At 42.0% G+C, this 18,600-nt stretch overlaps 1 protein-coding gene across 3 annotated transcripts; it reads right to left on the minus strand.

Annotated features, from left to right (window-relative positions):
- ALDH8A1 (aldehyde dehydrogenase 8 family member A1) lies at positions 1-17,749 on the minus strand. 3 transcript variants are annotated; one of them, XM_063098100.1, is made up of 7 exons: positions 17,612-17,749; positions 14,006-14,153; positions 12,440-12,595; positions 10,681-10,830; positions 6,395-6,651; positions 3,054-3,215; positions 1-453 (listed from the first exon to the last, which is right to left on the minus strand). In XM_063098100.1, exons 1-7 carry the CDS (start codon positions 17,747-17,749, stop codon positions 1-3), a joined length of 1,464 nt encoding a protein of 487 aa, XP_062954170.1. The 3 variants fall into 3 exon arrangements, with proteins under 3 accessions (XP_062954170.1, XP_062954171.1, XP_062954172.1); XM_063098101.1 differs by lacking the exon at positions 10,681-10,830; XM_063098102.1 differs by lacking the exon at positions 3,054-3,215.
- Between the last annotated feature and the right edge of the window lie 851 nt (positions 17,750-18,600).

Here is an 18,600-nt window from a genome sequence, read left to right on the forward strand (position 1 = left end):
TCAGTGTTTAATGGTGATGGTTTTGATTTCAGTGAAGAAGTCGTAAGAGTCCTTGGCTCCTTCTCTACCTATCCCAGAACTCTTCATGCCCCCAAAAGGAAGGTTCAGCTCTCTGACAAGCCAGCAGTTGGTCCACACCAAGCCTGACTGCAGCTTCTTCGCCACTCGGTGGATGCGCCCCACGTTGCTTGACCACACCGTAGCTGCAAGCCCATACTTAACACTGTTGGCTCTTTTAATCACTTCCTCTTCACTATCAAAGGGGACGACACATGTCACTGGACCAAATATCTCTTCCTTCATGCAGCAGGAGTCATCCTTAATGTCTGTTATCACCGTGGGAAGCATAAAGTAGCCTGCCTGATTTCTGGAGGGAAGGCTCAGCTTGTCCACTCCATCACCACACTGAATTTGAGCCCCTTCTGCACGAGCTCTCTGGATATAACTTCTGACCTGGGCAGGTAAAAACCATAATTAGCAACATCTTACCATTTGGCTTCACACGAATCAGCAGAAATTTTAATATTTTCTAATCATCTCATAAAGATGTACAAGTTCATTGCAAAGAAACCAAAGGTTGATTATTTTGTCACTCAACTGTTCAGCCTGAGGGCAGAGGTGCTGCAGCCATGATTCAGGCACTCAGCTCCCATCCATGTCTAAGTGCCAGGCACTCAGACAAGTGCTCCTCATACACTCTCACTAGATCCTCCCAAAACTCTATTAGCCATTTTTATCTATTATTATGCCCTGATTGCTGATGATATAATTGAGCCTCAGAAAATGTAAATGGATCATGCAGCTAATAAACAGTAAAGATAGAACTCACACTCAGGTATATTCTGTAGTTAAATACACAAAAGACTATTATCTCCCCTTTGGGGACTATGTCCATTGCAGAAAATGGCAAGCAAAGGATATATAAGATTTAGTTAAAGGCCAGGATGCTTTCAATAGTTGAGTTTCCAGAACAAATAATTTCTAATTTCTAGTCTTATTACTGATTATACTCTGAAAATATATCTAGGTAATATAGTTAATTATAATGGGAAAAAAATTATGTAATAAATTAACCCAGTGACTCAGAGATAATGACAGATGTTTATGAATAATGGTTGTAGAAATAACTCATTATAATAATGATATATATTTATGCATGGAAATGTTGTTGAAGTCACATTATTATAACAGAATAATGTTAGTACATTATTCTGCACCTGAGGGGCATTATAAGCATAAGAGAGGTGGAAAAGTAGTCCTAAAAAATTAAAAGTAGAGAACAGCAGCCAAGTAGTAAACCAAAGCCAAGCTAAATTTTGAAATAAAGTTTTGGATTCCTACTTATTCATCTGTCTGAGCACTCTGCTCCAGTATTAGATTAGGACTCCATTGTAGAACTATATTCAATGTACAGCTATATGTTTATTTGCCATGTAAAAAAGAGGTAACATTATTCTATTACTAATTTTGCTAACAGTCTGTAGAACACTTAATAAGCTGTGAAATTAAAGTTTGTAAAAAATAGAACATTTGGTACAGATGTATAGGATTAAACTTCCTCCCCAAACATCCACCATGATCTCAAAGCTTTCCTAGAACTTGCCTTATTCTAGTTTGTGGGTAGAAACTAAGAAAAGTTTGCCTACTCTCTTGCTCCTTTTGAAACAATCCATTCATATTAATTAAAAGATGCCAGAAGTGGGTGTCTTGTGTGAACAGGAGAAGTCAAGATGAAGGTGAGCGGGTGAATTGCAAAGAGACCGCAGACTGCACGATAGCCTGAACCTACTGGAAGATACTTCTTGGAAGTTAACTTTTGCATCACAGGAAACACTCGGGAGTGTGTTAAAGTTGTTTTTCACCTGTCGCTTGCAGGTGTGGCAGGCAGGCCTGAAGCCCTACTGTCCAGAACAGCAAAAAGAGAAAGAGGACAAAGGAGCCTCCTATACCTGGTGAATCTTCATTCCATGAAGGTGGGATTATCCCCAACTGTGAGTTCCCATGACATTCTGGGTACCACTGCCTATGCTCTATGTACCCGTAAATAGGCAAGGAAATTTGGCTGGAAAAAACAGCCGTGCTATCTGGCCTTACTTCAAATAAGTGTCCACAAGCCTCCGGTAAGCCCTTTGAGCTGCCCTGCTAATAACTCTGTCATTTCCCGGTCTTTTCTCTCTTCTGACCTCCTGCAAGATTACCTCACACTCTCTCCACCCTCCCTAAAACCTTCAACACTTTCTCCCCTCCTCACCCTGCTTCCTATCTCACTACAGAAACAGAAGACCATCAAGCTACTACATCTTCCCATCTACAAGCATCTGTGCTTCACCATGTCATGAAGGTCAAAGTTAAATGTAGTCAATCTTCCAATGCACTGTGCATTGTCATAGATTTCTAAAACTTTAAGTAAGGCTCTGTCCCTCAATGGCTGACTGATGGGGGCAAGTTTCCCTTGTTAGGCCTCAGTTACCTCAGCTTAAAACAAGGTACTTCTAACTCCAAAATCTATGACTTATTTTGAGAATCACATCTGGTAATAAATTAAAATGACCCTAAAGATCTGAATTTCATAAATGACTCAGAGACCATCAATGGGTTCTTCAAGATGGGCTACACTGGTCACCCCTCTAAGGACCACACAATTTGGATTGTGCTGGCACTTCTGGAATCCTATCTGCTGTAAACCAGAGACAGGCCTTTTCCATAGGGAATGTTTGCCTATAGAATTCCCTGCCACTCTGGGTCTGCATCATTCTTATTAGCTGACCTTTATGGTTTGGAATTTGCCTTCACCATGCTACTGGTGATGTCCACATGCTGATAGTTCAAGTTCATTCATTTTATGTGGATTTGCTCTTTTAACCTGGACTACATTTGCATATTCATAACCAAAATTTTTAGACTCTGTGTCCAGGGACAATTTCCCACAGGTCATAATTTTTCAAAAATGGAGTTAATAATTAACTATTTCAAAGCCTGACAGGTGCTATGCCTTGCACTGAGCTTCTCTCCAAATAAGAACTCTGTTACTTACATGGCAGAGATTTACTTACTTTCTCCAAATGTGCTTTACTTATCAGAGCGCCCATGCTGGCTGATGGATCAGAGGGAATGCCAACTTTCCACTTTCTGGTAGCTTCTACAAACTTCTTTACAAATTCACTATAGATGCTCTTCTGGACAAAAATCCTGCTGGTACAAAGGCAGATTTCACCCTGCCAAGAATGACACATGAGGACAATGACAAGATTGGAGGGAGCTCTCCTTCATGGGTAGGTCACCCTGCACGTTTGAGCACCTACCATGTATCAGGCACAGGTCTAGGCAGTGAGGTCCAATGGTAAACAAGACAGAGTCCCACTGTATGCAACACACAGTCTTGTGAGAAAGACAGACAAAAACACAAGCAAGCAAACTCAGTGAAGTATATAACTTCAAGAAGTGCCCAAGCAATAAAAGAAAATTAAGCAGAGGATGGGGATACAAGCTGATGGGGGGCAGCTATTTTACTTAAGAGAGTCATGGAAGGCACTTGCAAAGAGTGGATATTTGAATTGACTCATGATGACGTGAAGGAGCTGGTCTGGCAAAGATCTGGAGGGGGGGATCTCTCAGCAGCTGCAGGAACGAGCACCGGGTACGAGCACCATGTGCATGGGGAAAGGCAAGCCAGCGGGTGGGGCTGAGGTGGGAGTGGGGCAGCGACAGGAGGAGCATGGTAGGAAATGAGGGCTGGAGGTGAACAAGGCAATGTCATGCAATCCCATAGGCTCATAAGGAGCTTACATTTAACTCTCAGTATCATGAAAAGATAATGGAAGGTTTTAGGCAGCAGAGTGATATGATCAGATTTACATTTTTAAATAATCATTCTGGCAGCTGTGTGGAAAGTAGAATGGAAGGGAATGAGAGTGGGAACAGAGTGGAGAGTTGGGAGAACATTCCAGAAGTCCAGATAAGTGGAGGTAGCTTGGACCAGGGAGGCACCAATGGAGATGAAGAGAAGAGATAGAGATCTGCTAAGTTAGATTCCTACACGGGCATGGGACCCCAAAAGTGTAGGAGACTGGTATAGATGCACTACAGAAGTGAGAGGATTCAGGATCTGTCTTACAGATAGAACCAACAGCACCTGTCGATGGATTAGATATGGTGTATGAGGAAAAGAGAGGGCAAGAACAAGGATGATCTGGGTTTCTGGCCTGAGTCACCGGGCAGATAGTAGTGCTATTCCCTGGAACACGAGGCAGGGAGGGGATGAGAATTCCAGGGGAGGGAGACAAATCCAGGGAAGGAGAGGGAGAGTAACATGGTAAGTCCTGATGTCTAATGGACAGTCAGTAGAGATGCTGAGTGTTCAGGGGAGAGGTCCTAACAGGTTTCTGAGTGAAAAAAAGCCTGCCATTTGAATATAGCATGTAATCTAACAAGCCACATCGTAGACATTTCAAAGCATTATGCATGTATAACGAGTACACAAATGCATAAATAACTATTTTCATCACATTTATATTTGTTCTTTGTAACAATCCTAGGAAATAGAATGCTTCTAATTATCCTGGTATTTGTGTAAAGGTTTATTGTCCAAATGAAACAGTTTATGTTTTGAAATAACAAATGCTTTCTGCAACCAGCATTACTATCAGAATCATCTGCATATCTGGCTCAGGAAATGTCCAAACACTGGACAATTTCATTTGCACGGTGCCCTGTGTCACATGGGGAGGGAGGCCATGATAAAGACACTTGAAGATTTTACCAAGTTTTCTATTACTCAGTGCCAGGAAAGCACAGGTAATTATAAGATTCCTGGGAGGATGACTTTAGAGGAAATGAAAAAAAGACAATATCATTTATCAAGTGCCTATCATACTCCAGGCACTGTGCAGGATGCTTTCCTCATGATAATTCAGTGGTGTGTTAGCTTTTGTGGTTTACAGTTAAGAAACAGAGTTTTGGATTAATACATGCCCAAGGTCACAAAGAGATGCTTCAAAAAAAAGCCGGTTATGTTCAATTAAGGAAGAAGTATGCACTGCATAGAACTCATCACTCAGCTAAGTAAAGAAATCAAGCTGTTTGTTTATTTTTACTAAAATCCATTTGTTGCCTTGGATCGGCCAATTAGTTAGGCTCATGTTCCCCTCTCTGGGCAAATTCAAATCCTAGCACAATTCTGTTAGCCAAGAAGCTTACAGTCCATGTCCCCACACTTAAAATTCATTTACTTCAATGCAGGGAATGTACCCAACTTTCTCTCATCTCAATGTCTCAGTCCACAGTCTGTCTCTGTCATTGTCCCTTAGCCATCAAAACACTTGCCTTTATTGGTCATTTGATATTTGCCTATTTTAGTGATTAAATTAGTTGTATCATAAAATTGCATTGCATCTATTAATCCAGAAACCCTCTATATTTCTAGCCACTTTCTCTAGGAATTACTGTGAGAGAAATAATTACAATTACAATTATCATGAAAATAATAACTGAAAGTAGTATTTTTCACCTTCACTCACAAAAAACCCTGTTGGGAGGCATTACTATTCTCCATATGATTTTACTGATGAAGAAACACGGGTTCCAGAGGTGATGTGACATCCAATGTTAGGTAAAGACAGATCTCATTCTGCTCCTCTTTCCTTCTATGGAAGTTCTAACTCTCTTTGGCTTAAGTCTTTATTGTCTGCTAAAATAAAAATATGCTTTGGAGAAAATCATTCAGTGTTAGTGCACACCTGCTACATCCGAGGCGATATTCCAGACACTGACACTACAAATGCTGCACAAAAGCAGGCGCTGTTCCCATTTTCATGAAGCCTACTGACCTGCTGACCTGCTGTAGTGTCCCTCACCCTGGAAAATGCCATGGCCTTGAAGAAACTGCCCAAAACTACAGAACCAGAAAAACACCTGTTATAGAATTTCAGGAGATGCAAAGATGTCCTGAAGCCCATCCATGACTCCGAGCTGCAAAACCTGCTCTTGACTCTATCAGGTATTTGTAACTCAGTATATGAATGCATTTGGGATGCTTTTGTGGGGAGAATAAGGTTTACTGGGAACAGGACATTTGGATGGCAAGAAGAGACAGGGCAACCATGTGAATAAAGCAACGGAAAAGCATAGAGGAATAAAATTAATGCCCATGGCTGGTACCTGATAAAAGTTGTGTCACTTAAGAAGAAGAGTTTGCTGAGCAGAAGCTGTGACTCCATAAGGCCACTACTTGACATTAAGATTGAACTGGTAGTCAATGGAATAACTCCAGGCACTGATCGTCCTTTCACTGGAACGGCACTGGATTGATCTGCTCACTCCCGGGCTCTGCACTGTGATGAAACAGATCCAGCTTGACAGGGTGACAGAGGGAGGGAAAAAAACCCTGAGGACATACCTGGTTGGCAAAGCTGGACCTGACAGTTGCCGGGATGCACTCCTCCAGGTTGGCATCCTCAAAGATGATGGCAGGATTCTTGCCCCCCAGCTCCAGTGACAGCTTCTTGCAGTGGGGCGCACTCAGCTGGGTGATACGCTCAGCTGTGGGCTGGCTGCCAGTGAATGAGATCAGGGGCACCTCTGGATGGGACACCAGGGCCTCGCCTACCCTGGGCCCTGCTCCAAACACAATGTTGACCACACCTGATGGAACACCTGCATGGAAAACAGCATCCATTACAGTCATTCTCCCCAGTATGTCAAGGACTTCAGGTTACGTGGAGATTCTCCTTGAAAGTCCAATTGCTTGGATGGGGACGGGGGGCGCGGAGCACTTGATGGGTTTTACAACACTTGGAACTTTTACAGCTGCCTCTAGTTTAAGAGCACAGCAAAAACTACAGAGTCACTTCTGCCTGCAGTACACACTAAGTGGGATTTCTCTGGGTGCTTTGCCCTGGAGAGAGGTAGGATAGAACACATTCTAGGTAACTCATTCCATAACATGGACTAGGCCATAGGGGTTTTGGCTGCAGAGATATCCCCAGGCAAGTCAAGCCCAGTGAGGAAGCAGTGCCCTACTCCAACTTGGTCTCCAGGAGTGCAGTGTGGAAATGTTGAGTAGAGGGTGTGTAAATGCTTCAGGGTGCAGAGAAGAGATGAACTGTCTTGGCCTAGGAGCAGGGGAAGCTTCCCAGGGAGGGTGAGTTTTATTTGGAGGTCTCGTGACCCATGATATGGACAGCACCATTACCCACTAGGGCCAACTTGCAAGTACTAAGAACAATCAAAAAATAGGTGCCTCAATCTTTTCTATCACAAGACCCTTCTACTCTATATCTGCATGTATTTACTTATGTGTTTTCTGGATTGACTTGTTTACCACCTGCCTACCACTAGAAAGTGTGTGAGCTAAGGCAAAAATGGTAGCTGCTCTTTGCTCTATGTTGTGCCACAGCCTAGTTTGGCACATAGAATTAACACCAGTAAATGCTCCCATTTACTGGGTGCTTACTGCAGGCCAGCCATTGCTATAAGTGATTCACACCCTTCAGACCTCATGACAGCCCTATGAGCTGCGGAGCATTACTTTGCTCATTCACGAGTGTGAAATCTGAGGCACAGTGAGGTTGCATAACAACCAGGAAGCAGCACAACTGGTCACAGTAAATGAATGCTTAGCATACATTATCCAAATCAGGAAGCTTTGAGTGTCCAAAAAGAAAATCTTATGTGTAACCCTGTTGATATCCCTGGGAAGTTCTTGGGGTTTGCCTGGAGGTGGCTAGATTTATTCCCTCTGTTTCTTCAGGTCGAACCACAGTGGAAGCAAAAACCCTCCACTGTGCAAGCTTTTAGAGCTGCACCCCTGCTCCTGCTGTCCTTCCCTCACTCCAGGTTAGACATTCTCTCCTCATTAGAAACATACTCTCTTGGATTCAAACCATCTCTTCAATAATTCACTTTTAAAGTTAAATAACAATTTCACATTGATGATCCATTATCATCCAGAACACCCTCCGCTAGAGCCACAGCCTTAGCCTGATCACCCTGAGGGGCCAACAGCAGCCCCATCAAGGTGAGTCCCCAAGGAGACAGGTGGGAAGACCCCATAAGTCACCATGCTGTCTGGCAGAGCCCCACTTCTAGTGGCCCCATTTCTGTACCCAACATGCACATTTGCTGAAATCTAGCTTCAGTCAGTCCTGGATCATAGGTCCTGCCAAGAAGTGCCTGGCACCTTGTGAGAGCATCCAGGCTTTAGGTTGGAGCAAAGAAGAGTGTGGGAGGAGAGGCCCTCCCAGTGGCCGATGGGAGGAGAGCAGGACATGCTGCCAGCGCTCCCTGATGGGGCCTGCATCTCATCAGTGTGTGTGTGAGTGGATGGGGGCAGAAGACAGGGGACTGTTAGGCTTTGTAAATCCTGTAGGCAAAAAAAAAAAAAAAGGATCAAATCACTTCTAATGCTTACAGAAGCATTTTGAGAGGGTGAGAGAAAACATAGGAATATCACATATTTGTCACCACAAGAAAATGAGCTCATTTCAGCAGGCTGATTGCCTTCTACCCAACGGGATTAAAATTTAGATTACATTTCTCCAGGCTCTGATGTTAATATTTTTTTTTTTGTTCTTTTTTCTTTTTTTTCCTTTGTTTTTTATTTTGTTTGTTTGATGTTAATATGTTAAGAGCCGTCTGCTGGCCATTATTTCTCAGTACCATTTTGCCACTAAATCGAGACATTAACGAAACTTTTCTAGAGATATCTGCCCTCTAACCCTTAAGAGAGTCTGGTTATAAGAGAAGGAAAGCAGTTTCATTGGCCAATAGTGACACAGCAGATCTCAGGGTAAGTGACTAACAGACACGAAGGAACAGACAAAGAGAAGCCCTTCACACACACGTGCCTGGCAGGGTGGTAACGAGAAGGATTTGAAGCTTAAACAGGGTACAAGAAACTAACAGGAAAGGCCAGAAAATTTCAGTCCATGGACACTCCAGGAATGAGGGCAAACATTTGGTGCCCCTAAGAAGAAAATGAATATTCTAGGACTCCCAAAGAGGTATTCACTGTGTACTTTTAAAAATGATTTTATTTCACAAAAAGGTCATCTGTCAGGTCTGTTTGAAGGCCCAGCACTAGAGGAGCAAGCTCTTTACACACCCAGAATGTATGACCAGTTTATCTTCCCTTCTTTCCCTTGCTGTATTAAAAGTTTCCCTTACGTGTATGTGATCCACGCTTCCTCCTAATCCCAGCGGAGAAACTGAGGGCTTAAGAGAGGTGCAGTTTGGGCATTACACTCTCAGTGTGGGTCAAGGGAGGAAAGTGTGACAAAGCCAGCCTAGGCAGGAAAGAAAAGAAGGGCTGTCTTGGTATATAATACGCTTATTAGTTCACAAGAAATAAGAGCAGTGCTGTGCAGACATAGAAACAGAAAACTCCTGTGCGGACCAGGTTCTGGGGGAAGTGGTTAAGAAAAACAACTTAGAACAAGATGTGTTTGATCTCACAAGAGAGTGGTCATGGAACATGGCTCTGTGGTGACACCCCACCTCCACGTGTCCCCTTCCCTACACGGGATCAAAGTAGAGTGTAAGCCCCAATCCTACCTCACTCTAGGGAACCTGCAGTCACCAGGCTATAAAGAAATGCCTTAGACCTCTGCAAACACCAGAGGCTCAGTTTTGCAAAGAACAGGATTCGAATGTGGTCTTTTTTGTAAGGAAGAGCTGACATACTGTTGGACTTGGGAGAGGAAGGCACATCCATGCCATACACCCCCAGGGGCCTGGGGCACCCACAGACATCATCTCAAAGACCCAGGTTGGGAGGTCTCCTTGCTCTGTAGAATACTAGGGTCATAAGGCTCAACACCCTTCCCTAAATAGCCTGTTTTCACCTGTCATCTAAATGCTGGAGTAAAGAACTGGCTAAACTGTACTGGAAGCTAATGTGTATGTTTTTGCTTTGAGAGAAAAGCTATCCAGAAGAGGGGGAGAGAGAGGCACTCATCCACCACCCATGCCGTGGATGTGGGCGAGCCCAGCAGGACCCTCTCTGTGGGCTGGAAAGCAGCAGGCACAGCAGGGGCTGTCACAACCAGAAGGACGGTAGGTACGTCCCCACCATCCGGCCATCATTCCTACCCTGGCCGTGGGGGGACAGGAGCTGAGAGACTTACCAGTAGGGAACCTTCTCGCAGGTTACCTGCTGGGGTCACCCACCTTTTACCTTCGAACACTGGTGCAGTATAAAGCTGTCCTGTGCAGAGTTACACCCCAGAACAAAACCGGGAACACAACCTGAATGTGGCCATTAAACTACTAACAGGAAAAAGACAAGGAGCAAATGAGAACCCTTGACACATGGGTAAGAGGCCACATTGTGTCAGCTCCCAAGGTGTGGTCCCAAAGACAGGGAAAACTGAGGGATGTACAATTCAAATCTGAAAAGACGGCTGTTTCTATTATACAAACTATAGGAGTACCTAGCAATATTCTCATTTTCATCAAGATTAACGTGTGGTTCAAACATTAGATTTAAATTGACTACTGAAGATACTATCTGGAGCAGACTGATGAAGAACCCTATGGATGACGGGGATTTCTCAGAAAGGAATCAGGGAGACGAAACCCAAAGATGTTGCTGCAATTGATTCTGCTGCTGAGTAGAAGATTTTTCTATACAATATAACTTTGCTCCCGCTCTGTGCCTCCCCTCAAATACCAACACCTAATTACCTGCTTTATCCAGGAGTTTGCACAACATCCACGCGGTCACAGAAGTCAGCTCACTGGGCTTGGCTATCACAGTGTTCCCAGCAGCAATGGCCGGAGCTATCTTCCAGGTTAGCAAGTAGAGTGGCAAATTCCAAGGACTGATGAGACCAGCTAAAGGACCAGAACAGAAGCACTGCCAGTGATAACATGCCCCTCAGAAGCAGACCGTCCGATGCAGACCGGTTATTAAGGCAGAACTCTTGCATGCTGCCCCAAATTCGACTCTTCTAAAAACCCCAAACTTTGCTTATTTGTAGCCAACGGTAGGGAGATTAGTTCTAAAATACATTACAAACAACTACACCTTTTAAAGCAGAGTAAAATCAGTATGATTTACCATTTCTTGATGTTTCACAATGACAGTTATGAACAGCAGCAATAGAAGCTCCAGGGGGAAAGGCTGTCACCTACCACTACACAGTTCCAGAATGTGATGCATTTTGAGATTTATAGACTGATCTTTACTTTTTAAAACACTTCTCCCTCCTCATTATTAAGCTGTCCCATTGTTATTTCTTCTAACAAGTTTCTCTCCGCCTCTGTTTCTAATCCTTTGTGGACTGAGACAAGCTTTATAGAATTATTTGTAAAATAGGAGCAAAAACGTTCTGAGTGTTTCGTATGTGGGCCCTGCTATCAGTAAGGCCAATTAACTTTGATGCATGCACTGTGAAATCAATTTTGGCTATCCAGAAGATTTTTTAATAAAAATTCTCTCTAGATTCTCACCTGTCACCTGACCAGATAGGTTTGCTGGATAAAGTAACATAACCAACATCTAGGGTGTGTCTCCATGCAATATTCTGAAACTGTCCAGGTTTCCAACAACAAAACACACAAGCATAAAATCTACCTTATAAATAAGAAAATGGATACCTTAGTTTCTTCTCTCTCCCAAGACTGTGCTATGAAAATAAGTGTACATTTCATATTATTAAATTTCCCATTGAAAAATTTGTTCTATAGGAAATAACAGAATATTTTTTCAGCAAAATACTGCTTAGGAAGAGGTTAGAGCTTTCCACAATGCCTTAAAAACATAATTTCTGAAGGGCCCAAAGAATCAAAGCAGTAAAATGTCCCATTTTCTTTCTTTTTACCTTACATTCAGAAAATGAAGCTATTTAATAAAATGTGGTTGATATTTTTTCTCAAAGGAAACGATGACATCTAGTGGATACTTTAAGTCATTGCAGATATTCATATATTCCTCCAAAGGGCAAGAGGCAAAGAAATGAGTGAGGAAGTGGATCATTCTCAGTTACGCTTTATCTACCACATACCTGCCAATATCCTAAGTGCCTTACACTTATTAATTTACCTAATTCATATAAAACATATAAAGATAAAATTAAGCTATTATCCCAGATTTTCAGATAGGATACTGAATGAAGCACACAGCAGTTAAGTGATTTACCCAGACATTTCTACAGTCTTAACCACTGCACTCTGGAAATAGGTTTTTTAATTGTAGGTAGCAAAAAAATTTTCTGGCATGTGAATTTACTCTTAGCATCATTCTTTTCCTTGTGATTTTCCAGGATGATGTTTCAGGAGTATGTAGGGAATTTAACACAAATAGAATAAACTAGAAATGGATTTTTGAGGCCAATGAATTTTCAGTAAAAGTAGAAAAAAATCAGCTCCTTCCTTGTCCTTAGTCTGTTCCTGGAGGTCAGTCTTATAGATGATGATGCAGGCTTTCACTGAACAAACCTACCGATTCCCACAGGGGTCCGCACAGTGTAGTGCAGACAGCCCAGCTGGTCCATCTGCGTGCACTCTGATGTATGGTGCAGGATGGAGGAAGCAAAGAACCGGAAGTTCTGTACAGACCGGGGAATGTCCATGGTTCTTGCCAGTGTCAAGGTTTTCCCTGTAAGATGTAAACCACATAAAGCGCTGTCAGTGCATTTCACACAGAGTAAGTGGAGACACTATCTACTGGTCAGCTTTCACCATGCACGTATCCCAACTCACACTGGACTAGTTCCTTCCAGCCTGGGGTAGGTATTCCTTGACTATACAAAGAGTTGATCATAGTCTGATAAAACTAGGAAGTGACTAGGTATGAGGTTATAAAATGAGGTATGGGGGTTAAAGTTGAGTCAAATAATCTTTGCTTTGGGGACTGAACACTTTATAGCTGTCATGAATTTGCCAGATGCTACTGCTTCACCCATACAAGCTCTTACAATTCAAAACCACCAGGATTTGTACATGTGACAAAGGGGTTGGAATAATGGGTGTTAAGACAGCTGTATTTGCACATCACAAAAAAAACAAAAACACTTTTATAAACATGTGACATATATGAAATGTCCTCCCAGCCCATGGTAGAGTCATCAGAAGGACTGACAGGAACCATGATACAGGATGGCCTACACCACTTGCTCATCCATCACGTGCACATGCATGTTCTAGCTCCCGGAAGGAACAGAAAGGAAAACATAAGTTTCCCTGGATTGCTACTGAGTTGTCCTTAGTGAAGCAGGGAAACTCTGCAGTCAGAGTTTCCATTAGAGGAAACTGTCTTTTTAAGGCCTCGAATTCAGGCTGCTTCCTAACTTTTAGACTGGTTTATAGCATGCATATAATTTTTAAAGATCTTGGCTTTTCCTAACAGATATTATTGCAAAGATTTACAGACGGTAACCCCATTACCCTGACCTCTGGGAAGGAGATAACAAGTTGAGAAATTGTGTTGGAAGTGGAATAGTGGCTGACATGTCAGAAAACTTTCTAAAATAATTTGGCTGTGCAACTGCTCTTCAAATTATCTTTGCTCTGAAATTCTCTGCTTAGAATGAGCAAAAGATTGCATGATCAATCAGCCCTAGTTCTCCATCTCTCCCCATACTCATGTCCTTTGCCATATGTCTTTGAAGAGCCTTCCACCAAATGGACAGAGTATGCTTCCCTGCCCCCTGGCTTTGTGTTTAGCCACATGGCTTGCTTTGGCCATCAGAAGGAGGCAGAAGTGAGCCAGCTGCAAGCCTTGGCCCTCCGGGTCCTTGACTGGTTTTGCTGTCTACCTCTACCATTGCCAGGAGAAGCACCTGCACACACAGGCTGTCCTGGCAGTCCTAGGAGAGTCCTGAGTCCCAGCCACTACAGTTAGCGGGCAAGCGATCATCTGACACACTGGAATGAGGGTATTAATGGCCAATATCTGAGTAATATATCACAGTTTTCAAAAGCATTAGGTAAGAGCCACTGCACTCTAACCTCAGCTCTGCTAGAGAGAGCATGGAAGACAGACAGTCCTGCCTCAGACGGCTCTCACCTTGGTCTTTAGATTCTGCCTGGGCCAACTCCTCCAGGGACTGCTCCAGCAAATCCGCCAGCTGGTTCAGGACCCTCGAGCGCTCCTGGGGGCTGCGGGATGACCAGCCAGGAAAGGCTCCTCTGGCAGCCTCAACTGCTGCTTCGATCTTTGAGGAGCAAACAAGACAGAGTCATCTGAAAGCTGTTTCCCCTGAGGAGTTGGATGAATCCAGAATCCACAGGTCCCGACACACCTGATTTTTTCCCTACCTGACTTCAAATATTCAACATGTCCTAAGTGCGGAGCTAACCACAGAGTAGATGACACAGGTATTTATGAGATGAGCAAAGCAGTGGCGCCATAAAAAACAAAGAAAAACGCTTCATTTCAAATAAGGTACCCAAAACGTGTCAATCAGATAATTAGAAAGAAGCTATTTGAATTTTAACAGATGTACATTTCCATCATTTCAAAAAGAAGAATTTTTTAAAATATTGTATGGGAGAAGAAATTTAATTTAGATATGTAGAATCTCTAAAGCTTTTAATCCAGCTCTGACATATCTTATAAAGTCTAAAGTTTTGTGTGAAAAAGGCTGGCTGGTTAGTTCAGTGGGTTAGAGCATGGTGCAGGTAACACCAATGTCCAGGGTTCAATTCCTATACCAGCCAGCTGTCAAATAAATAAATAAGAGTAATGTAAAGTTTTGTGTGATATCTCATCCTCAGACTGCCATTCCCACTGGGAATAACTAATCATATTAGTCAGTTATTAATTTTCTTACATAAGGGAACATACCAAATATTTTACACAAGTTATTTCATTTAACACCTTTTAAAATTCTACAACATGAGTATTTCTATGCTCATTTTACAGATGAGAAAACTGAGGCACAGAAAACTCAAGTAACTTGCCAGAGGCACACAGCTTATAAGTGACAGAATCAGGATTCAAACCCAGATCTTTGTGGTTCCCAAGACCACAGTTGACCTGCTATGTCATAACCACCATCCCTGCCTCTGTCCAGCTCTGCCCAAGGGGACTCTGTTGAAGAGGAGGTGATCTGTGGTTGAACAGATAGCTTGGGGACCTGGTTTTGGAGTTATAGGCAAAAGGAAACAATGGGAAGGTATGGACATGGCCACCTCATGGTCAAAATGCGATGCAGGTAAAATGAATTTTCAAGTCCTCATCTGCCTTTCTCTTCTCTAAGGCAGCATCTAAGTAATGCCTTTTCCAGAGATGGCAAATCCCCAGCCTGCATCTCACTCCTCTTTTCTCCCACATGCATGACAAAAATTTATAATCACATACAGCTCTCTTCCACCACTGAGCCCCAGCTCAGTCTCAGAATTCTTTCCCACAGGCTTTAGGCAGCCACAAGCACCTTTCTCATATCACATCATCTGACAAAAATCTAGCCTCCTGAGCTTACACTAACCCTCTCATGCAAAACCTGACCTACACCTTCCTTATTTTCTTCATGCAAACAAAGTCACTTTAAGCTGAGCTGAAGTAAGGTATAAAATGATTCCCATGTTAATTAGAAATTTCTGGAAAGATGATGGCTTCACTTCAAAAACTGAATCTCTAATGTGGACCTCTAGAAAGGATGAGAAAAGCAATGTGGACTTTGGTGATCTCCACCACAAGCTGCAGCCGTGGGGAAGCTCTCCTGTCAGCCAGCAAGAGGAGAGCTCAATTCTACAGTCAATGTAAAAATCTGATCTTTTTGCTATTCAGACAATTCACATCCACTCATATTTTCTAATTTGTCTTAAGTCTTATATCCATATAATATAGAATACATATTAGTCTACTATATAGAATGATATTAGCATAAGCTAATACTTAGAAAGGGTTTACTATATGCTAGATACTAAGAGATTTACATATACTAGTTCTTTTAATCCTCTTAACAACACTATGAAGTAGGTATTATTATTATCCCCATTTTAGAGATGAGAAGATTGAGGCATGCAGCTCTATGTCAAGGCCATAGATATCAAGTGGTGGGGCTGGTCTTTGAAGCCAGGCGGTCTGACTGCAGTTTGTGCTTATGACTGTCATGCTACCACGCAAATGTGCTACACAAACACGCATGCATGTGCATGTGCACCCATTGATCCAAGCATCAGAGATGACATGGTTTGCACACTGTCCTCTGTAAAATCAGGATGTTAGACTCTAGTTTCTAGGTTTTTACAACTTTCCACTTGGGACAATCCATGTTAAAGGGCTTAGTGCATGCAAAGTGCATAACAAGAGCTGAATATATGGCAGCCACTGTTAGCACCAGCACCATTTTCCATGAGCGACTTTCTAAGTAGTTGAGAGCTGAACCATATAGTTTGTATGGTAACCATATTTTTCAAGCCAGGAAAAAATTGGCACTTATGGGGTCAGATAGAATATTTGCAAGCTGGATTGCTGGGAAATCAAAAATGTCTACTACTCTCCTAGCTGATGGATGTATACCTCATTCTATTTTCTGAAAAGGCATAAGCCATTAGCTGCAGAAAATATTTCAACTGAATATGGCATGTTTGTCTTTTTAACTTCACTTTGGAAAACACTCTGAGACAAGGAGGAGTGGAAAACAGAAGGCTGGATTTCCCACATCTATCTTAGGTTGTTTGTTTTGCAAACAAAACTGCTGGTTGTAGTTTAACCAATAAATTACACAATATTTGCAAACATTAATCTCTAAGTCTAAAGGTTTTACTAATACAAAACAGATTTGAAATATTATTAACAACAAAGAAAAAATAGCTGAATTCTTCAAAAAACTTTGCATATTATATATTTATTATGAAGGCTAAATTATATTTTAAATAATCTAGTTCTTTGTGCCTTAAGAATTATAATCCATTAGGCATTAGATGACTATACATATATCAGCCACATTTGTCACCACAGACACATTTGCAATCTCAGTGCAATAATTGATAATCAAACACTTTACAAAATTCCTCAAGTAAAATTAATTTACATAATTTTTTTTAATGTAATGTGCATGCCATTAAACACTTTGAGTAAGAAAAAAGGTACTATTAAACCTAATTCCAAAAATATACAGGAATTTGATTTTGAGTTTTATCATTCGTCAAATGATTAATTTTATCTTACTAGGTATTTTGAAAACATGAGGAATTATTAAAAGGCAATCTGAAATAAAGCCCTGGGTTTTTTTGTGCTGCTTGTGATAGTGAAATGACACATTTCTAAAGAAATCCATGAGTATAGCAGTAAATTTAGACAACTCTTGGTAGAGGAAAGGGCGCACTTAATAGTGATAGTTCTTACAAATAATACTTTGTACTCGACACCTAATAGGGAATGTCTGAGAATTACAAAATGTCCTACGCACCCGGTTATATGTTAGGTTGGCTAGAAAAACGACTTGCTTTTGAATACAGTAAGCTGAGCCTTGTTCAGTGTATCATATATGTCCAATTACAAGGTAAACCTTCTTAGAACTAGATCCAGAATCTTTGTTCTCCTAATGTTTAACAATTCTACACCTTTCCCCAACACCCTTTGCTTTTAGAAAATTAAGTTACCTATAATTCGCCAATATATTAAATACATTTCAGTCTTCTATAAGTGAATGAATATACTCACCTCTTCTTTTCCACTATCTGGCACTCTGCAATACACTTCCCCTGTCGATGGATCATAAGAATCTATATATGAGTTACAAGGTAAAAATTTTCCACCTATGAAGTTTTCCAGCATCAGAAGTGCCTTTGTTCCAGCCATAGCAAGGAAAACTCAGCCTTTCCCCTCTACCCTTGCTTGCTCAGGTTGTCCCCACCGCTCTTCCTCTACTCCTGACTTAGTCTCCTCTTTCCAGCCCCAATATCCTCACTTGCCAATCAGCGAAAGTGGGAGGTGACCTGACACTCTCAGAGAGTATTCCAGTCTCCAAACTCAGAACTAAGAGAACTCTCAAATATTACACAGGCTTGCAGTACATTATGAGAAATAATGTGCTAAACTAATATCACCTTATATGTTCACAGCCCTTTAAAACCATCAGAAGGCATCTGTGTGTGTGATTTTATTGGGGTCACACCATAAACTTCATTGCTCAAACACTACAGGTCAGGCCCTGAAGTAAGTCCTTTACATAAATATACTCATTTGCTCCACACAATAATCCTATATGAAGTAAATATCATTAATTTCTCCCTTTCATAGAAGAAACTGAGCCTTGGAGAGGGTGGACAGTTTGTCCAAGGTCACATAGTTAGCAAGGCATGAACCACAGCCCTTTGCTCTCCAAACCACCTACTTTTTTCTCAATGCCTTACTGCTCTCACCCCGCAGAAGTGACTGCAGACAGACTTCCTCTTCCCATAGCTCATCTGTTTTTCTTTAACTTGCTGCCTTCTCTCTGCAGAGCTGTCTCTCCATCTTGAAGCCAGGGTTGCAGCAGCAGCTCACATCTTCCCAGGTGTGCCATGTAGATGAAGATACAAGCCAAAAATGCACATAATACATAGAGAGCAAACAAGGGAATCATATCTGTGGTGTAGGCAGAAGAAATGAACAACCCAACAGAAAAGATAAACAAAGGACATAAAAAAGCAATTCACAGCAAAGACAAC

The sequence above is a fragment of the Cynocephalus volans genome, chromosome 5 (genome assembly GCF_027409185.1).
Source record: "Cynocephalus volans isolate mCynVol1 chromosome 5, mCynVol1.pri, whole genome shotgun sequence".
Taxonomy (NCBI): Eukaryota; Metazoa; Chordata; class Mammalia; order Dermoptera; family Cynocephalidae; genus Cynocephalus; species Cynocephalus volans.